The 16814-nt window shown below is 41.6% G+C and overlaps 1 protein-coding gene and 1 long non-coding RNA gene across 2 annotated transcripts in view; one reads left to right on the forward strand and one right to left on the reverse strand.

Moving 5' to 3' along the window:
- On the reverse strand, positions 1-3968 carry LOC122464191. The gene is made up of 3 exons (XR_006288130.1): positions 3942-3968; positions 1230-1341; positions 1-454 (listed from the first exon to the last, which is right to left on the reverse strand). It is a non-coding gene; the product is annotated as an uncharacterized LOC122464191 (long non-coding RNA).
- SIRT5 (sirtuin 5) overlaps positions 3482-16814 on the forward strand; it is a 24993-nt gene continuing 11660 nt past the window's right edge. The window contains exons 1-5 of the mRNA XM_037893079.2: positions 3482-3661; positions 7759-7897; positions 11133-11266; positions 14396-14621; positions 16265-16352. Coding sequence (XP_037749007.1) covers positions 7783-7897; positions 11133-11266; positions 14396-14621; positions 16265-16352 — 563 coding nt within the window. The 5' untranslated portion in view covers positions 3482-3661; positions 7759-7782. The remainder of the gene's footprint in view (positions 3662-7758; positions 7898-11132; positions 11267-14395; positions 14622-16264; positions 16353-16814) is intronic.

The following is a 16814-nucleotide window of genomic DNA, read 5'->3' on the forward strand; positions in this document are numbered from 1 at the left end:
CTGGGCTTGTTTCCCGGGCCCAGAATTGGTGTTCCATGGCACGAGCCTGCCCGATTGCCACCATGATGTCCAAATTGCCAGGGCCTGTGCTTTGAGAGAAGTCTGTGTCCATGTCCTCATCACTATTGTGATCGCACTGTCGTCACCTCCTTGCTTGCTTTTGCAGGTTCTGCACATACTGCAGGATAACGCGCGGTGTTTACAATGCTCACAACAGCAGCGGTGAGCTGAGCAGGCTCCATGCTTGCCATGGTGTGGCGTCTGCAGGACAGCAGAGTTGCAGTGGAAGCGGTGGATGATGATGGATGCCACGAGAATAGATATTTATACTGAATGACAAGAGGGCCTGCGAGGTGGATTCCTGGCATCAGGAGAGTAGGGTTGCAGCGGAAGTGGTAGATGACGACGATGGTTAGCAGTCCTACTGCACCATCTGCTGACAGCAGTATGGCATCTGCACGGAAAAAAGGTGCAAAACGATTGTCTGCCATTGCTTTCACGGCGGGAGGGGCGACTGATGACGTACCCAAAACCACCTGTGACAATGTTGTTGCCCCATCAACCCAGAATTCCAATGGGCAGCAGAGACTGCGGGAACTGTGGGATAGCTACCCACAGTGCAACGCTCCGAAAGTCGATGCTAGCCACGGTAGTGAGGACGCAGTCCGTCAACTTAATGCACTTAGTGTGGCTATACACAATTGACTGTATAAAATCGATTTCTAAAAATCGACTTGTATAAGATCAACCTAATTTCGTTGTGTAGACATACCCTAAGTGTCGTACTTTGCACTTGTCTTTACTGAATTCACTTTGTCATAATTAAATTATTTATTCTGTTCCCTATGATTTAAATATTCACCACAGAAAACTTCATTGTTGTTAAGTAGGCTTGGCAGAATTTGATTTTTTTATAACTTTGGATAATATTGATGTTTATTTTTAAGCATTTTTTTTCAATTTTTATCAATTTAAATGTTTACTGTTGTTCCAAATTATGGGGAGGCTGCACCTCCTAGGTTCTCACGCTGGTGCCTCCCTAGTCCTAAAATTAACACATGATAAAGCACAGGGGCTAGCAGGAAGGGGTGGTTCCCCCCCAGCCCTCTTCACCCTACTAAAATGGTGCCTCTTCTCCAGATCCACTAACACCAACATTACAACACATTTTGTACACCTTAAGGTGGGACTCAAAAGTTTGCAAGCAACATTTTTCTTACTGTGCCTACCTGTAAAATGTGATTATCATTGATGGAAATATTTTTCATTGATTTGTGCATGTGTACAGTGAAATCAATAACTGATAAAAATCTAAGCCTTCCAAGCGTAGCTCCAAGGTCACTATCAAAGACAAAAGATAAAATACCAATGACACAAGTAAAAATAACCCAACTATTGAGATATGGACATTATAAATTAGTTTTCTTTTAAAAATAAGACCCAACACATGTAAGCACACCAATAAACAAGATTTTTCACTCAGCAACAAGTGAACAACCTTGACAATGGATGCACATAAAACTGGCACTTCTGAAACTTATAGTCAAGAATCTAATTTTGACATACTGAAAATATATTTTCTTGGTATCTTGTACATGTTCAGTGCACTGATAGTGACATGACATTAGAGCTTAGGTGATGTTATGAGCTGTGCAAGCTCATTCTGAAACAGTGAGCTAGCAATCACCCTTGTCTCTTGCAGTTTCACAGGATCTGGGAGCTGAACTGAATAATGTGGGGGAAACTCCACAAGTGACTCCTTTATGGAGTTTTCCTGCTCTAGCCTCTCTTGTGGTTTTTGATCTGGCTGTCTGCTTTGAATCTGTTTCTATACTTTAGTACCTATATTTTAGAAGAGTAATACTGGAAATGGATTGAAGCTGTGTAGTTCAAACCTGAAATTTCCTAAAGTTCAAGTGTCAGAGTAGCAGTCATGTTAGTCTGTATCAGCAAAAAGAACAGGAGTACTTGTGGCACCTTAGAGACTAACAAATTTATTTGAGCATAAGCTTTCGTGGGCTACAGCTCACTTCATCGGATACTGAGAGATTGTGCCACACACACTCAAAGAAACTGCGAAACCACCTGATCAACATCCTGTACAGCAAACGGGGAAAGATTGTGACTGAGCTCTCAAAACTGGTTACTCTCATGAAAAACAACCTTCCACACAAACCTCCTCATGGATTGACTTTACAAAAACTAGACAAGACATTTACAACACAAACTTTGCTTCTCTACAAAAGAAAAAGGACACTAAACGGTCTAAACTGCTACATGCCACAAGGAGCCACAACAGTAGTTCCCTTAACCCACCCAACAATATTGTTAATCTTTCCAGCTGTACTCTTAGCCTATCAGAAGAGTCTGTCCTATCTTGGGGCCTCTCCTTTTGTCCCTCCAGACCCACGAACATGATACAATTCTGCAGTGACCTAAAATCCTACTTTCGACGTCCCCGACTCAAAGAATATTTCTAACACACCTCTGTAGCTTGCATCCGATGAAGTGGGCTGTAGCCCATGAAAGCTTATGCTAAATAAATGTGTTAGTCTCTAAGGTGCCACAAGTACTCCTGTTCTTTTTGCTAAAGTTCAAGGACATTTGAACAGAAAGTTTTGATTCAGGCAGTTTTCTCCACTTATAATTTCTACTTCTGTCCTTTCTCCAGTTTTTGATGTTTCTGGTCATTTGAAAGCCACTAACTGCAGGTGTGCAATAAGGTCTTGGCCATTTAACTATGTGAATCAGTACTGCAGGGTCCTTGGAAACGTCTTTGTCAGTCTCTCCTAGGCGATGTGCCTTCCCTCTGCCGCTGATTTCAACACTAGGTGTGCAGTTTTCAGATAAATTGGAGATAACATGCTAATGGCTGAGTTAACTGTGCCGCATACCAGTACTCCGCAATGAGAAGAGCATCAGAAGATGGAAAAGGGAAAGAAGCCCAAAAGGGCAACAGCAATATTTGAAGGGCCAGTGAAGAAAGGATAGAGCAGGAAGGGGGAAGGGACTACGCCATAGCCAGTCGGTGTGGGGAAAGTGTAAAAACAAATCCAGTACCATGTAGGCCTTGAGGCCCTGGTATCCCCCAAGGCTAAAATCTGATTCCGTTCAGATCTGAGAGCTAAGAACCGAAGGGAAATCTGGCCTATAACATGGGCCCTGTACCATCAGAAATACCCGTGTCTGTTTCAGCTTGTAGCACCACAGCGGAGGGGAAATGAATATCGCCTCCTGGCCAGGCTAACCCACCTAACCCCCACCCCCCGCACTGGAGGGGCCGCAGGTGCCGGCGTCGCTTCCCGGAGCGAGCCGCTGGTGGGAGACTGACTCTCCCGGACAGGGCTGCGCGGCCGGGGCCGAGCCGAGGGGAGCCGCGGCCTGAGCAGAGCCCGCCCGGGGGCCGCGCGGGGCCGGGGGTCTCGCTGTTAGCGGCGGGGTTTCGGCTCCCCGCTGGATCCGCCGGGCGGGCCCCAGGCGCGGGCGGGGGCTGTTCTGGGCCGGGCCCGGCTCCTCCCTTCCCACCCCGCCCAGGCGGCGGCGGCGGCTCCAGGGGTGGGACGTGCCGCCCTCCACGCAGCAGCGGCCGTAGCTGGGCCCTGACGCCAGCCGCTGCCGCCTGCCCCGCCGCTGCGGCCTCCGACCGGGCGCTGCTGCGGAGGTGGGTACCCGCCCCGGGCCGGGGCCGCGCCCGCGGGAAACCTGCCGGGGGACGCGGGGCGGGGGGGAATTGGGGGCGCTCCCCTCACGGGCCTGTCAGGGGCTGTGCGGGGCGGGGGGCTGATAACCCCGCACCCGCCCGGGCCGGCCTCGCCTTGGCGGGGGGAGCCGGGCTGGGACGCCTGGCTCTCAAAGCCTGAGCCCCCGCTGGCGAAGCGCCACCCTGCCTGGCTACACCCGCATCCCGAGCCGCCCCCCGCCGCGCTCCCCGAGGCTGCCACCTGTTAAACCAGGGGTGGGTCGCTGGGAGCCCCCCCGCCCCCCCAACCCAGCGTGAGCCTCGATGGACTGAGCTAAGCGTGGGTCGGGTGCCAGGGCAGTAGCAGGCTGGTTGGTGAGTCTGTGTTGCCTCGCCACTAGGGATAAGAGTGCCCTACCGGCTGGGTGTGGGTTACACTGACACATACTAAGGGCTTGCCTGTCCCTGGTATTGCTTGACTTATACCCCGTGCAGCTTTCATTACACTGGGTATAATTCAAGTCATACAAAAACTGTGTGAAGACCAGCCCTAGCACATTTGAAAATCCGGGCCTAGAAAGGGCAAGTTGTATCTTCAAAGAAACCTAGGGCTTGAGAGGTCATCTAGTTCATCTCCCCCCCCATGCTGAGGGAGGGGATGAACTAAATGGCCTGGGGCAGAGCCAGGGGTTGAGCAGTGAGCACCCCCTGGGCACATTGGAAAGTTGGCGCCTGTAGCTCCAGCCCTGGAGTCGGTGCCTATACAAGGAGCTGCATATTAACTTCTGAAGAGCCGCATGTGGCTCTGGAGCCACAGGTTGGCCACTCCTGTTCCAGAGCTTTGCTCTTACAGTTAGCAAGTTTTTCCTAATATCCAGCCTGAATCTCCCTCACTGCAACTAAACTGATTACTTTTGTCCGACCATTTGTGGGCATGGAGAACAACTGATAGCTGTCCTCTGGGTAACAACCTCTTACATATTTGAAGACTTCCCTCTCAGCCTTGTTTTCTAGATTAGACATGGTCTGGTCAGGGATGTAGATCCCTAGCGACCTCAGCATCACCCTTGAATCCTTGAGGGAGTGGGGCACTTCATCCAACTTGTTGGATGTCCTCTCTAGTCAGATGCACCTGCTATGCAATATATATTGGATGCCTTCAATCAAGAGGCACGCTGTGTGGTAAAGCTTATGGCCATGGGCCATCTGATGGGTTCATAGCCACCTGCAGTACCATCTGATACTCTTTGATGGTTTTTCTTAGCTCTTCTCTAAATTCCTGATGGAATTTGTATATGTATGGGCTTATCCTTTCCCATGTCAAAAATCTGTATTTAGCAAAAAGGGCCTTGTTGTTTGTGATACAAAATTGGAGGGAGGCAGATGAATATGCCTTATGCCTGAAAAGATCCAGTTCTTGGAGTCCTTATTTTTCAGCATACCCTTGGTAGATCAGGTCTTTTCTTGGACCTCGGACACAACCAGAGACTCTGGGGCTGGATGAGTGTAAAAATTTTTGAAGTTTTTGATAAATATTTTTCTACTTGTTTTGAAGTAGGGGGAAGTGAGCCTTAAGGTGTTAGCTGGTTAGGGTCACCCCAATACATTTACAAAACAAATACCTATTCTCCTAGTCTAGACAGACCCCTGGCATATAATGTGGGCAGGATATGTTGTGTTTAACCCAGACTCCCGCTCAGACTGAACACAACAAGCTAGCACATTTTTAAAGTGCTAAACTGTGTCTTCATTTCTACACTAGGTGCAAAATTGCATTTAAATTGTTAACGCTCACATTTTTCTAGTCTAGAAAAGACCAAGTGAAGGTTTTTCCCATATTTATCCCAATATGACCCTTTAAATAAGACTTCCCTTTGTCTGTCTCTCATTCCTGCCACAAACCATTGCCTCAGTGAGATTCTAATCTGAGATCCTGCAAATTGTTACATGAATGCAAACATCCATAGATCAGGTCTGTGAACGCAGGTCCACCCACACATTTATCATTGCAGGAGTTAGGCCCTACATGTTTCTGTTTGACGTACTGTTGTTGTCTTTGATTTGTTTCAGTGTAACAAAGTAATATACATGCTAGAGTGTGCTCTCAGCAGTACAGTTGCTTGTCTAAGCTGTATTAATGTTTTTAACGTGTCTGATAGACAACATTATTAAGCTGTGATGCCAGTAATGAAATCATGATCTTTGTAAAGTGCAATAAACTCTCTGCATTAGTATAATCTTAGTATGTATGTTCTGTCATCAATATCAGATAGGTAAAATTGGTTTAAATATTTTTATATAGAATATTCTTTCAATATTATAATGAGAAAATGATGAGGTAATATAAGGGAAATAATCACTAGTTTTGTGTGTGGTTTTTACCTCCTACAGTCTCAGAATATAGGGGGAACTTCTTCTTTTGATTGGGATGTAAGAACATCTGAGTCAGTGGAAAGTACTGTGGATTTTAAATATCCAGGAAGATTCTATTTAAGGAAAAAAATATGCTGGTTGTAGTGAATATAAATATGAAGGCTGTTTTTTTTATTATTATTATTATTATTACTTCCCTCCATTTTTGTATAGTTTCTCTATGTTTTTGTGGATTGTATGAGATTTATCTTTTTAAAATACTTTAAATTCCATTTACCACTAAAGAGGAAATGAACTTATAAATGCCGTATATACTCGTTCATAAGCTGAATATTTTTGGTAAAAAAGTGACGCATCAAAGAGCGGGGGTCGACTTATAAATGGGTCTACACCAAAATTTGATGATTTTAAACTCTGTGAAATCATTGAATTGAATATCTAATACATTGTCGTTTTGTTTACCTGGAGTGTCTACAGGCATGGAGCCCCTCAGTTCCCAGTGGCTGCGGTTTGCTGTTCCCAGCCAATGGGAGCTGCGGGAAGTGGCGCACCACTTCCCGCAGCTCCCATTGGCTGGGAACGGCGAACTGCGCCACTGGGAACTGAGGGGCTCCATGCCTGTAGACGCTCCAAGTAAACAAAACGTCCCAACCCGCTAGTGGCTTTCCCTGATGGGCTAGGAGCCAATTTTTGCCAACCCCTGAAATATAGGGTCGGCTTATGAAAGGGTCATAAAGTTTTTACTATTTTTACCTATCCATCTTGGGGGGTCGGCTTATAAACGAACGGGCTAATGAACGGGTATATACCAATAACACTTTCCAATATGTTCATTCTTTATAAATGTTACATATATAAGGAAAATTACAATACCAAGGTGAAAAGGATAGAGCAGCTGTACTGTGTTGAGAGGTAATTGGATCTAACACGCTAAACACCAGGATTGAAATCTGTATTATGGGTTTGGCTGAATGGTCTTAGCCCATTGGCCCACTAAGCACTTGGTCACCCTTGCCCTGTCTGAGGGTCTCATCAGCCTTGTCATAAGGGAACACAATTCCCAGTGAAATCAGTGTAAGTTGTAATAGTTTACTCCAGTTGTGAATTTTCCCCAGTGTATGTTTTACCACCTGTAAAGGGGGAATAAATCAGAGAATTAGTTAATGGTTGTATGAAGTATTACAAATTAAAAGCCCTGTATATGCTAAGGATTACTGAGTCTGCACAGTTTTGCATTTTTGTTTATTAAACCCATGAGACCATACTGTATGTTTTCAATACAAGGACTCAAGGGTCACAGCAGAGTGGAAAGTATTCATTCATTTTATGGGGGAAAATATTAACTGGCTATTCCACCTTGAGTTCAAGTAAGATTTTGACATGTCTGTGTTTCATACTGGGGAAAAAACCTGGAAAAAATATAGGTATTTCAGTACTTTCTCTGCAAGAAGAGGATTGGCAGTCCTTTAAATCTTTTATGTTATGTTTTACCATATTATTTGATTGCTCTGTAAGTTTGAAATACTGTAGTTGTGAATTTTGCCCATAAGCAATACTTGGGCAAACGGGGTGAAGGATGAAATAGTAAATACTGTACCTCATTTTTTTGTGACACAGAAAAGAGAGTATTTAAAAGTATATTCGCTGTATATCTTTGCCACATAAACATGTATTCATATAACTTTTCATTTGATCTCTCTTTTCAGATTAAGAACTATAAAGTGATCCTGATGAGTCTCTTCCAGTTTACCAGTAGAAGGCTGGTTTCGCAAGCATATTGTGGACTTAAGCCACCTCCTTCCAAGAAACAAAGGATTTGCTTAGAAATGGCTCGCCCTAATTCAAGTGAGATAAATTCATTCCTGTGCTCTGTATTTTTTTCTTTCTATACTCCAGACAAATATTCTGTCAATTATTTTTCTGTCTTCCTTGCTTCCTGAGTTTTGAGTGTGTTAAAGTTAAGCAGCATTGTTGTAGACACACGGTACTGAACAACATAAATGTTCCAAACTTGAGAGAGTATATTATATAAACATACTGTATAATACCTGCACATGTTTCCTTGTTTTAAAGATTGCAAGGTCCAAACCACCAGTCTCCTTTGCTGAATCACTTTTGGCTCTGTGATTGTAGAATCAGTTCTCTGCCTTATCCCTTTGTAAAGTTATGGGAAATTAATGTGTTTGCCTGTTCCTTGTATTTCTATAACTTTTTAATCCTAATTTTTGCAAACAGGTCAAATTAGTCATCATGTGGATGGAAGCTAGAAGTTTAAAAAATGTTTTTGTTGTTTAAGTGCAAGAAAATCCTATGGAAAATGTAATAAATGGTATGTTTTTAAACTTGAATTCAAATGACTGAAAAGATTAAAAAAAAAAAATCCTTCTAGGCTTTGACCTAGCATGAGAAATTTCAGCCTCCAAGGTAACCTGTTACAAGTGCCTGATAATGAATGTTTAGAATGGAAATGCAGTTTCAACATTAAATACAGCATCACTACAGTGAAGCTGTAATAATCAGGAGGAGAATGATGATTTAATAAAAGCTTTGTGCCTCGCCTATAAGCTTGATTTGAACTTGCCCGGGCTTTGATAATAGCAATCTATATTTTAATTTGAAAGTGAGATTCTTGGAGAGACAAGTATTTAAATGGAAAAGTGTGGCTGTGAAGCTTTGGGGTTTTTGGTTTTTTTTAAATGGGTGAAAGTCACCTTCCTTGCAATCAAGCTGAATGATTGCCAAGTTCCTGACATAGTTAGGGCTCAAAATGGCTATTCCTGTTAACACTTTTTATAATGTCAATATTTATAAAATAAGCAATATATTTGTGTCACTGTATATTTTTGTATATATATTTAGATTTGTTTTCCATATTCAAACAGAATAAAATTCACTCCTCTGCTTCTGCACTGCAGGCTTTCTGCAGGAATTGAGGTAGTGAAACCACTCCCACCAACTCACAGATAGGGTATTGGGTAATGCTACAGCTGTTCAAATCCAGGTGATAATCTACATGAAAATCTTTCTTCAAAAGAGTTAGTTTAACTTGAATACAACAAGCAACATCTTTTAAATCATGGATTCTCAAACTTCATTGCACTGCGACCCAATTTTCTGACAACAAAAATTGCTACATGACCCCAGGACGGGGGACCCAAGCCTGAGCCTGTCCCCGCTCCACGGCCCAGGATGTGGGGGCCAAAGCCTGAGCCCCACCGCCCCATGTGGTGGGGGCCAAAACTGACACCCAAGGGCTCCAGCTGTGGGCAGGAGACCTGTAACCTAAGCTCCGCCACCCACCGCTGAAGCCCTCAGGTTTCAGCCACTTGTGGTGGGGCTTGGGCTTCAGCTTTGGCCACAGGTCTCAGCAGTTGTAAGCCAGCCCTGGCAACCCCACTAAAACAGGGTCGCGACCCACTTTGGGGTCCTGACCCACGGTTTGAGAACCACTGTTTTAGATTGTAATTGTAAAATACAAACAGTATCGAAGGTCCACCTCCACAGTCACATTCTAGGAGGGATGTGGTCTGGTTTGGGCTGTGTGACTGTGGGAAGGGCACTTCACATCTGTCAATTTAAAGGGATTCTGTTGACATACAAATTGTATTTCTTTCTGAAAATATCTTGTTTGCTATAGTTCAAAGCAACATCTAAGATGACTATAATTTAATGAGATTAGAGATGCAAATATTTTTGTTTTTCAGCTTGTGCATTTGATAGCCCCTTTGTGTATTAATTTAATTCTTTGCCCTTTATAGTCAGTCACTTTTCCAAGCTACTTGTGTGGATTTTTCACACATTACTGGGAAAATGATTGATAAATGTAAATGCAAACCAAAAATTGACAAGGTGACTCAGAGGCAAATGTCATACCTTAAACTATTTTCAATTAATGTTTTTTACACTAACTAGATTTTAATTTGTGTCTTCCTTTTAATTAGCATAATGTATGAAGAATTTTAAGATGGTTGTATCACAGGTCAGGGTAACTACATCTGTATTTCCCCTCAGTGGTCCAACAAGGGCACCCACTCTCCATTTTCCCAGCCATTGTCTTTCTGGGTGGAGACCCACGTCTCTTTCCCTTCTGACTTGGGTATTTCCAGGCTGCACAGTTCCCTGCCTTCACTGTGTTATTCCCAGCACAGACAGGTTGCCAGAGGACACCGGCTTGCTTTCTCATCAGCGATGGTTAACAGGTGTAATTGCTGTAGTTATAAAGTACCACACAGCACTTCCCATGCAAGCCTATTTTATTCTTACAATAAAAAATGTTACTGAGAAAACATACTAAAACCAATAAAAAAAACCCCTACATGCATGCTAATAAGCTTACCAGCCATTATCCCAACCGTAACACTGGCAATGGGAGGAGGAGTCCTTCAGCCTTCCCTCCTCCCCCGATTTCCTTTGTGATCACAAGATTATCACAGCCATAGTTCAGAACTAGCACCTGTTCTTATGGGGCCTCAGTAGTCCCAGTCCTTTCAACCCTAACCTAAGGATTGGGGCCTTCCATGGAAGCCCTTAGACCAGGGGTTCCCAAACTTGGTTTGCGGCTTGTTCAGGGTAAGCCCCCGGCGGGGGCTTTGTTTACCTGAGACGCTTTGTTTACCTGAGCGTCCGCAGGTGGAGCTGCGGAAAGTGGTGGCCCAACCAGTTGGTTCAAAGGGGTTTATATATAACTAGAAATTACAGCATTTCAGAATTATTATTGTATCCCTGTTAATTTCAGCATAGGAACTTTTGTTTAAAGCCTCAGTCTTCCAAACATTTAACATGTGTACTTAACTTCATGCACATGAGTAGTCCTCTTGCAGTTAGTAGGGCTACTTCTGTGCATAAGTGTTTACAAGATCAGGGCTTAAAATGGTTTCTCATAGATAACACTTCTAATTTTGATGTATAGAACATCAGGAAAGAATAGATATTCTAAAATTAAATGTGTGGCAGTTTTGCCCAACAGCCACATTGTGCTTGTATGCCCATTGCTAAATATCTGAGTGATTAAATGGTCTCTATTTAAAAATGAAACAAAACTGGTGGATCAATTATTGTTAATTTTTTCCATTATATTTAGATATGGCTGATTTTCGAGAAGTGTTTGCCAAAGCAAAGCATATAGCCATTATTACAGGGGCTGGTGTTAGCGCCGAGAGTGGTGTTCCTACCTTCAGAGGCACAGGGGGCTACTGGAGAAAATGGCAAGCTCAGGTATGTAGTTGGGCCAGACATTTGATGAGTGACTGTTATTCCTTTAATTCAGATGTGCCACTGCAGTGAGTCAGAAGCAGCTAGCTATTTTAAAGGGTTGCAGTGCTCCCACAGTGCTTCAGTAGTGATAAAATGTTCTCTGCTTAGCCATCTCTGCCTCTTCTTCTCATGCTCCACTGTGGTAGCCTCATGCAACTGCAACTTCTTCTTTTTGCTGGTCAGCACAACAGTCTTAGCTGTCTTGGAGATGCTTAGGGGTCCTCCTTGCTGTTTCCCTGCTTGCTTTTTTCCTCCAGGACACCTCTCCCTTTCTGAATTAGACAAATTGAAAAAAAACAAGGATGAAGGACAGAATTGAGTACATTTTTTTTGTTTGTTTGATTGCTTGTAACACTTTCTAAAGCTTGAAAATGTCTTGTCTTGATGGTTTTGTTTGTCACACTCTGACAACTTCCTACTGCAACCTGCTGTCTGTGCTCCTTCTGTGGCTCAAAGTTAACTTGATTTAATGTTCCCTTTCTTATATTTGCACTGCCATCATAATCAATTTTATGTGTGTGTGTTTAAGATAATGCTCATGAGAGATTTAATTCTTTTGGAAACTAGAGCAGCTGTGTAGTTATCCAGTTACTGGCATGATAAAGGTGCACCTGTATTTCTTTCAGTAATTGTGCATTTAAATACGCTATATTTATGTAAATGTTGTTTTTTTATATGAGAACTTTGACATATTAATGTTCAATCTTTATGTAGCACTGCAAGTATATAGTTCAGATGGATTTATTTGAATGAGCTTTCTCCCCCTATCTTTTAAACAAGAAAACTGAATGCAAAACGCGTATTAATGCAGAATTATGGCTGAGATTTTATAGACACGCAGGAGACAAAGTATTAGTTGCTGCCAGAATGAAAGCCTATTATTTGGCTATATTGTACGTAAATTAAGGCCCAATTGAAATGACTAATAGCACAAAATATATCATGCAAAGGTGCATAGTTTTATGGCTACTTTAGTGCATATAAAATATTAATTATTATGTTTCTCTTAATTTCCTTGTATTATGTTTGTACTTTCAAGAGGAGGCTTGGTTGGGCAGTGTAGAATGAGTTCTGTGTGCACAGTGTAAAAGGATAGAATTCTGGATAATATTACAGTAAAATTATATGCAGCTTTCAATGGCATTTCTTCATTGCATAAAATACAGTATTTATAGATCCATAATTATAAGGCCAGAAGGAACGGTTATGATCATCTAGTCGGGCCTCCTGTATAACACTGACTTATCATGCCCCTATAGAATAAGAAGGACTGATTCTGGCTATTGACTTGTATTCTTGTTAGATATAGCTGGTTACAAATACTCTGATGTTGTTATCTTGTCATTTAGATAATAACTAGGGCTGTTGATTAATTGCAGTTAACTCATGTGATTAACTCAAAAAAATTAATTGCGATTAATCAGAGTTTTAATCACACTGTTAAACAATAGAATAACGATTGATATTTATTAAATATTTTCGATGTTTTCTTCATTTTCATATATATTCTGTGTTGTAATTGAAATCAAAGTGTATATTACTTTTGATTACAAATATTTGCACTGTAAAAATGCTAAACAAAAGAAATAGTATTTTTCAGTTCACCGCATACAGCTGCTGTAGTGCAATCTTTGTCGTGAAAGTGCAACTAACAAATGTAGAATTTTTTTGTTACATAACTGCATTCAGAAACGAAACAGTGTAAAACTTCAGAACCTACAAGTCCACCCAGTCCTACTTCTTGTTCAGCCAATTGCTAGGACAAACAAATTTGTTTACATTTACGGGAGATAATGCTGCCCTCTTCTTATTTACAGTGTCACCAGAAGCTGAGAACCGGCATTTGCATGGCACTTTTGTGGCCAGCATTGCAAGGTATTTATGTGCCAGATGTGCTGAACATTCATATGCCCCTTCATGCTTCGACCACCATTCCAGAGGACATGCTTCGATGCTGATGACACTTGTTAAAAAAAAAAAAAATGTGTTAATTAAATTTGAGACTGAACTCCTTGGGGGAGAATTGTATGCCCCCTGCTCTGTTTTACCTGCATTCTGCCACATATTTCCTGTTATAGCAGTCTTGGATGATGACCCAGAACATGTTGTTCATTTTAAGAACACTTTCACTGCAGATTTCACAAAATGCAAAGAAGGTACTAATGTGAGCTTTCTGACAATAGCTACAGCACTCGGTCCAGGTTTTAAGAATCTGAAGTGCCTTCCAAAATCTGAGAGGGATGAAGTGTGGAGCATGCTTTCAGAAGTCTTAAAAGAGCAATACTCAATACAAAAACTACAGAACCTGAACTACCGAAAAAAGAAAATCAATCTTCTGCTGGTGGCATCTGACTCAAATAGTGAAAATGAACGTGTGTCAGTCCGTACTGCTTTGGATTGTTATTGAGTAGAACCCATCATCAGCATGGATGCATGTCACCTGGCATGGTGGTTGAAGCATGAAGGGACATATGATTTTTAGTACATCTGGCACATAAAAATCTTGTGACGCCAGCTGCAACAGTGCCATGAGAATGACTTTTCTCACTTTCAGGTGACATTGTAAACAAGAAGCGGGTAGCATTATCTCCTGTAAATGTAAACAAATGGAGCGATTGGCTGAACAAGAAGTAGGACTGAGTAGACTTGCAGACTCTAAAATTTTACATTGTTTTATTATTGAATGCAGTTTTTTGTACATAATTCTACATTTGTAAGATCAACTTTCATGATAGAGATTGCACTACAGTACTTGTATGAGGTGAATTGAAAAATACTATTTTTTTTACAGTGCAAATACTTTTAATCAAAAATAAATATAAAGTGAGGACTGTACACTTCGTATTCTGTGTTGTAATTTAAATCAATATATGTGAAAATGTAGAAAACATCCAAAACTATTTAAATACATGTTATTCTATAATTGTTTAATAGTGTGATTAATAGCACAGTTAACAATGCGATTACTTTTTTTAATTGCGCAACATCCCTAATAACTTACATGTGACCGTATCTACTATCAGGTGTAGTTGTTTTGCTCTTATTACTAATGAATGAATGAATGGTTTTTTTGTTTGCTTGTTTTTTCAGGAATTAGCTACCCCAGAAGCCTTTGCAAGGAACTCCTCCCGTGTGTGGGAATTTTATCATTACCGCCGGGAACTGATGTTGAGTAAACAACCAAATCCAGCACATGTTGCCATTGCAGAGTGTGAAGCCAGACTGAGCAAACAGGGAAGGAGTGTTGTGGTCATTACTCAGAACATCGATGAGCTCCACAGAAAGGCGGGCACAAAACACCTCTTAGAAATTCATGGTTAGTATTAATGCACGCATACGCTAGAATTGCTCAGAAGATGCGGGGGAGAGTTTCTACTGAAATATTTGAAGTGAAGTCAAAAACTTCAAGTGAAAACCAAAAACATTTTTATTCAGAAATGCCACGTGCCCAGTGGCCCAGAGCCACGTGGCCCAGTTGTCCTTTATGGGTCTGGCTCCTGGCCAGATTACATCTCCCATTACACATTGGGGCCAAAGCCTCCCATGATGCACTGTAGCTGCTCAGGAAGAGGGGACACCAGGGAGCAGCATGGAAGACGTAGTCTGGGATGGGTGCACTGTCGCTCACAAGAGGTGCTGTGGTGGCATTTCCAAATAAAATTTTTGGTTTTCAGGTGTTCGAGTTTTAGATTAAAAGTTAACATTTTCCAGGGAAAGCAGACACTTTTTCACATAAACAGTTGTTTTGTTGAAAACCCAGTTTCTGTCAAGCACTTGAGATGGAAAATTTTGACCAGTCTTAATGCATGTGTAACGCCGACAGACCCTGGTCGTCGGCAGGCAGGATGAAACCTGGGACCTCTGGAGCTTAGTGTATGAGCCTCTACTGTGTGAGCTAAAAGCCAACTGGCTGTTAGCTAAGGCTGTAAAGCAGACTCATTTAACTCTCTCTAAGTGGTCTCGGTGCCACTAGATGGGGCAGAATACCACACCCAAGGAGGTGTGTGGGTTACACATGCACTTACTCTGACCAGCTATTGCTGAACTTGTCATCACCTGCTGTCTCTTCCCTTTGTTGTTTTTCATTTTGTTTTTTATACGGACGATGGCACTGGAACTGTCTCTCTTAATATTTTCTCCTTGCATGTCTCAGATCCACTTGGATGAATATACTCATACAATAGAACTTAGCTTATTTATCCTAAAGGGTAGGAATTACAAATTACTGAGTTTTCCAGTTTGCGAGCAGGGATAATACATCACAAAGTATTTTGTTCACTTATTCTGATAAGTGTAGTTTAATTTTGATTATACTTCATTTTTTCAAAATATACTACAGTATATTACAAAGTCTTAGTAATGTCAGGCTTCACTGTATCATTTGCTGTTAATTATTTGAGAAGTCGGAGGTACCTTTTTTGAGCATTTTTTGTGCAAATTACAAAGTGTGTCTTTTAAAACAGTTCTCCTGTACTCCGAGGGAAATGCTACAATCATAAGTCATCCTTCTTAGCCAGATTGCAAACAATTCCCATTTTTTTGTAAAATTATTTTTTTCAGCAACACTGTGTTGTAGTCATCTAGATGTCAGGAGATAAACCAGAGTATAAGACACAGTCTACTAGAGGGACCATTTCTCTGGTTCAGCATGGCAGTTTCTATTAAACTTGTGCTCCTGCCTTTGGTGTATCCTGGCTTTGTGAATAAATATGCTATTGGCTTCTTTGACTGCCAATCAAAAATGTTTTATGTACATGCTTTATAATAAACTAATTCACAGTGCTGCCAAGCTGGAATTTCTTAGTTCTGTGTTCCTGTAACTTAAACTGCCCACAAGATATATTCTCCAATGTCAAATAAGGGAACACTTGGGATGGATATAACTGTTTGCATGCGTAACCACATCTGAAAGTCATTGTTTGATATTAAAATCTGGAATTGCTGCTTTGTGCATTTCAGGTAGCTTATTCAAAACCCGATGCACCAGCTGTGGAAATGTGGCAAAGAATTACAAGAGTCCAATATGTCCAGCTTTGGCTGGGAAAGGGTAATATATTGTGAAACCCATACTTTCTCTTTTTCAGTTTGCTACTTATTTATTATCTTAAACAGGGTAGATATTTTCAGAGCGGGGCTGGGTTTTAGCCAGGTGTCCCCCATTTACCTCAGTGGGAATTGTGTTTAAAGCTCACATGATGCTTTGATACATAGGATATATTGTTTCATTAATTCTAACTTTATTTACTGAGAACTGGGAACATGTCGGGCCACTGAAACAGCTCACTGCTAAAGTGCACACGGGGCTTAGCCATGTTTTTCCAAGTTTTTTAAGTAATGATCATACTTACAGGAAGTTAGCAGAATAAGTTCATTAAAAATAACCCACTAGATGGTGATACATTAAATGGTTCTAGCAGAGACTAACCTGGATCCAGTTACGTATTATATATTTAGGCTTATATTTTATATCACTCATTAAGGTTTTTTTTTAATATCTTCATTTACCTAT

The sequence above is a fragment of the Chelonia mydas genome, chromosome 2 (assembly GCF_015237465.2).
Source record: "Chelonia mydas isolate rCheMyd1 chromosome 2, rCheMyd1.pri.v2, whole genome shotgun sequence".
Taxonomy (NCBI): Eukaryota; Metazoa; Chordata; order Testudines; family Cheloniidae; genus Chelonia; species Chelonia mydas.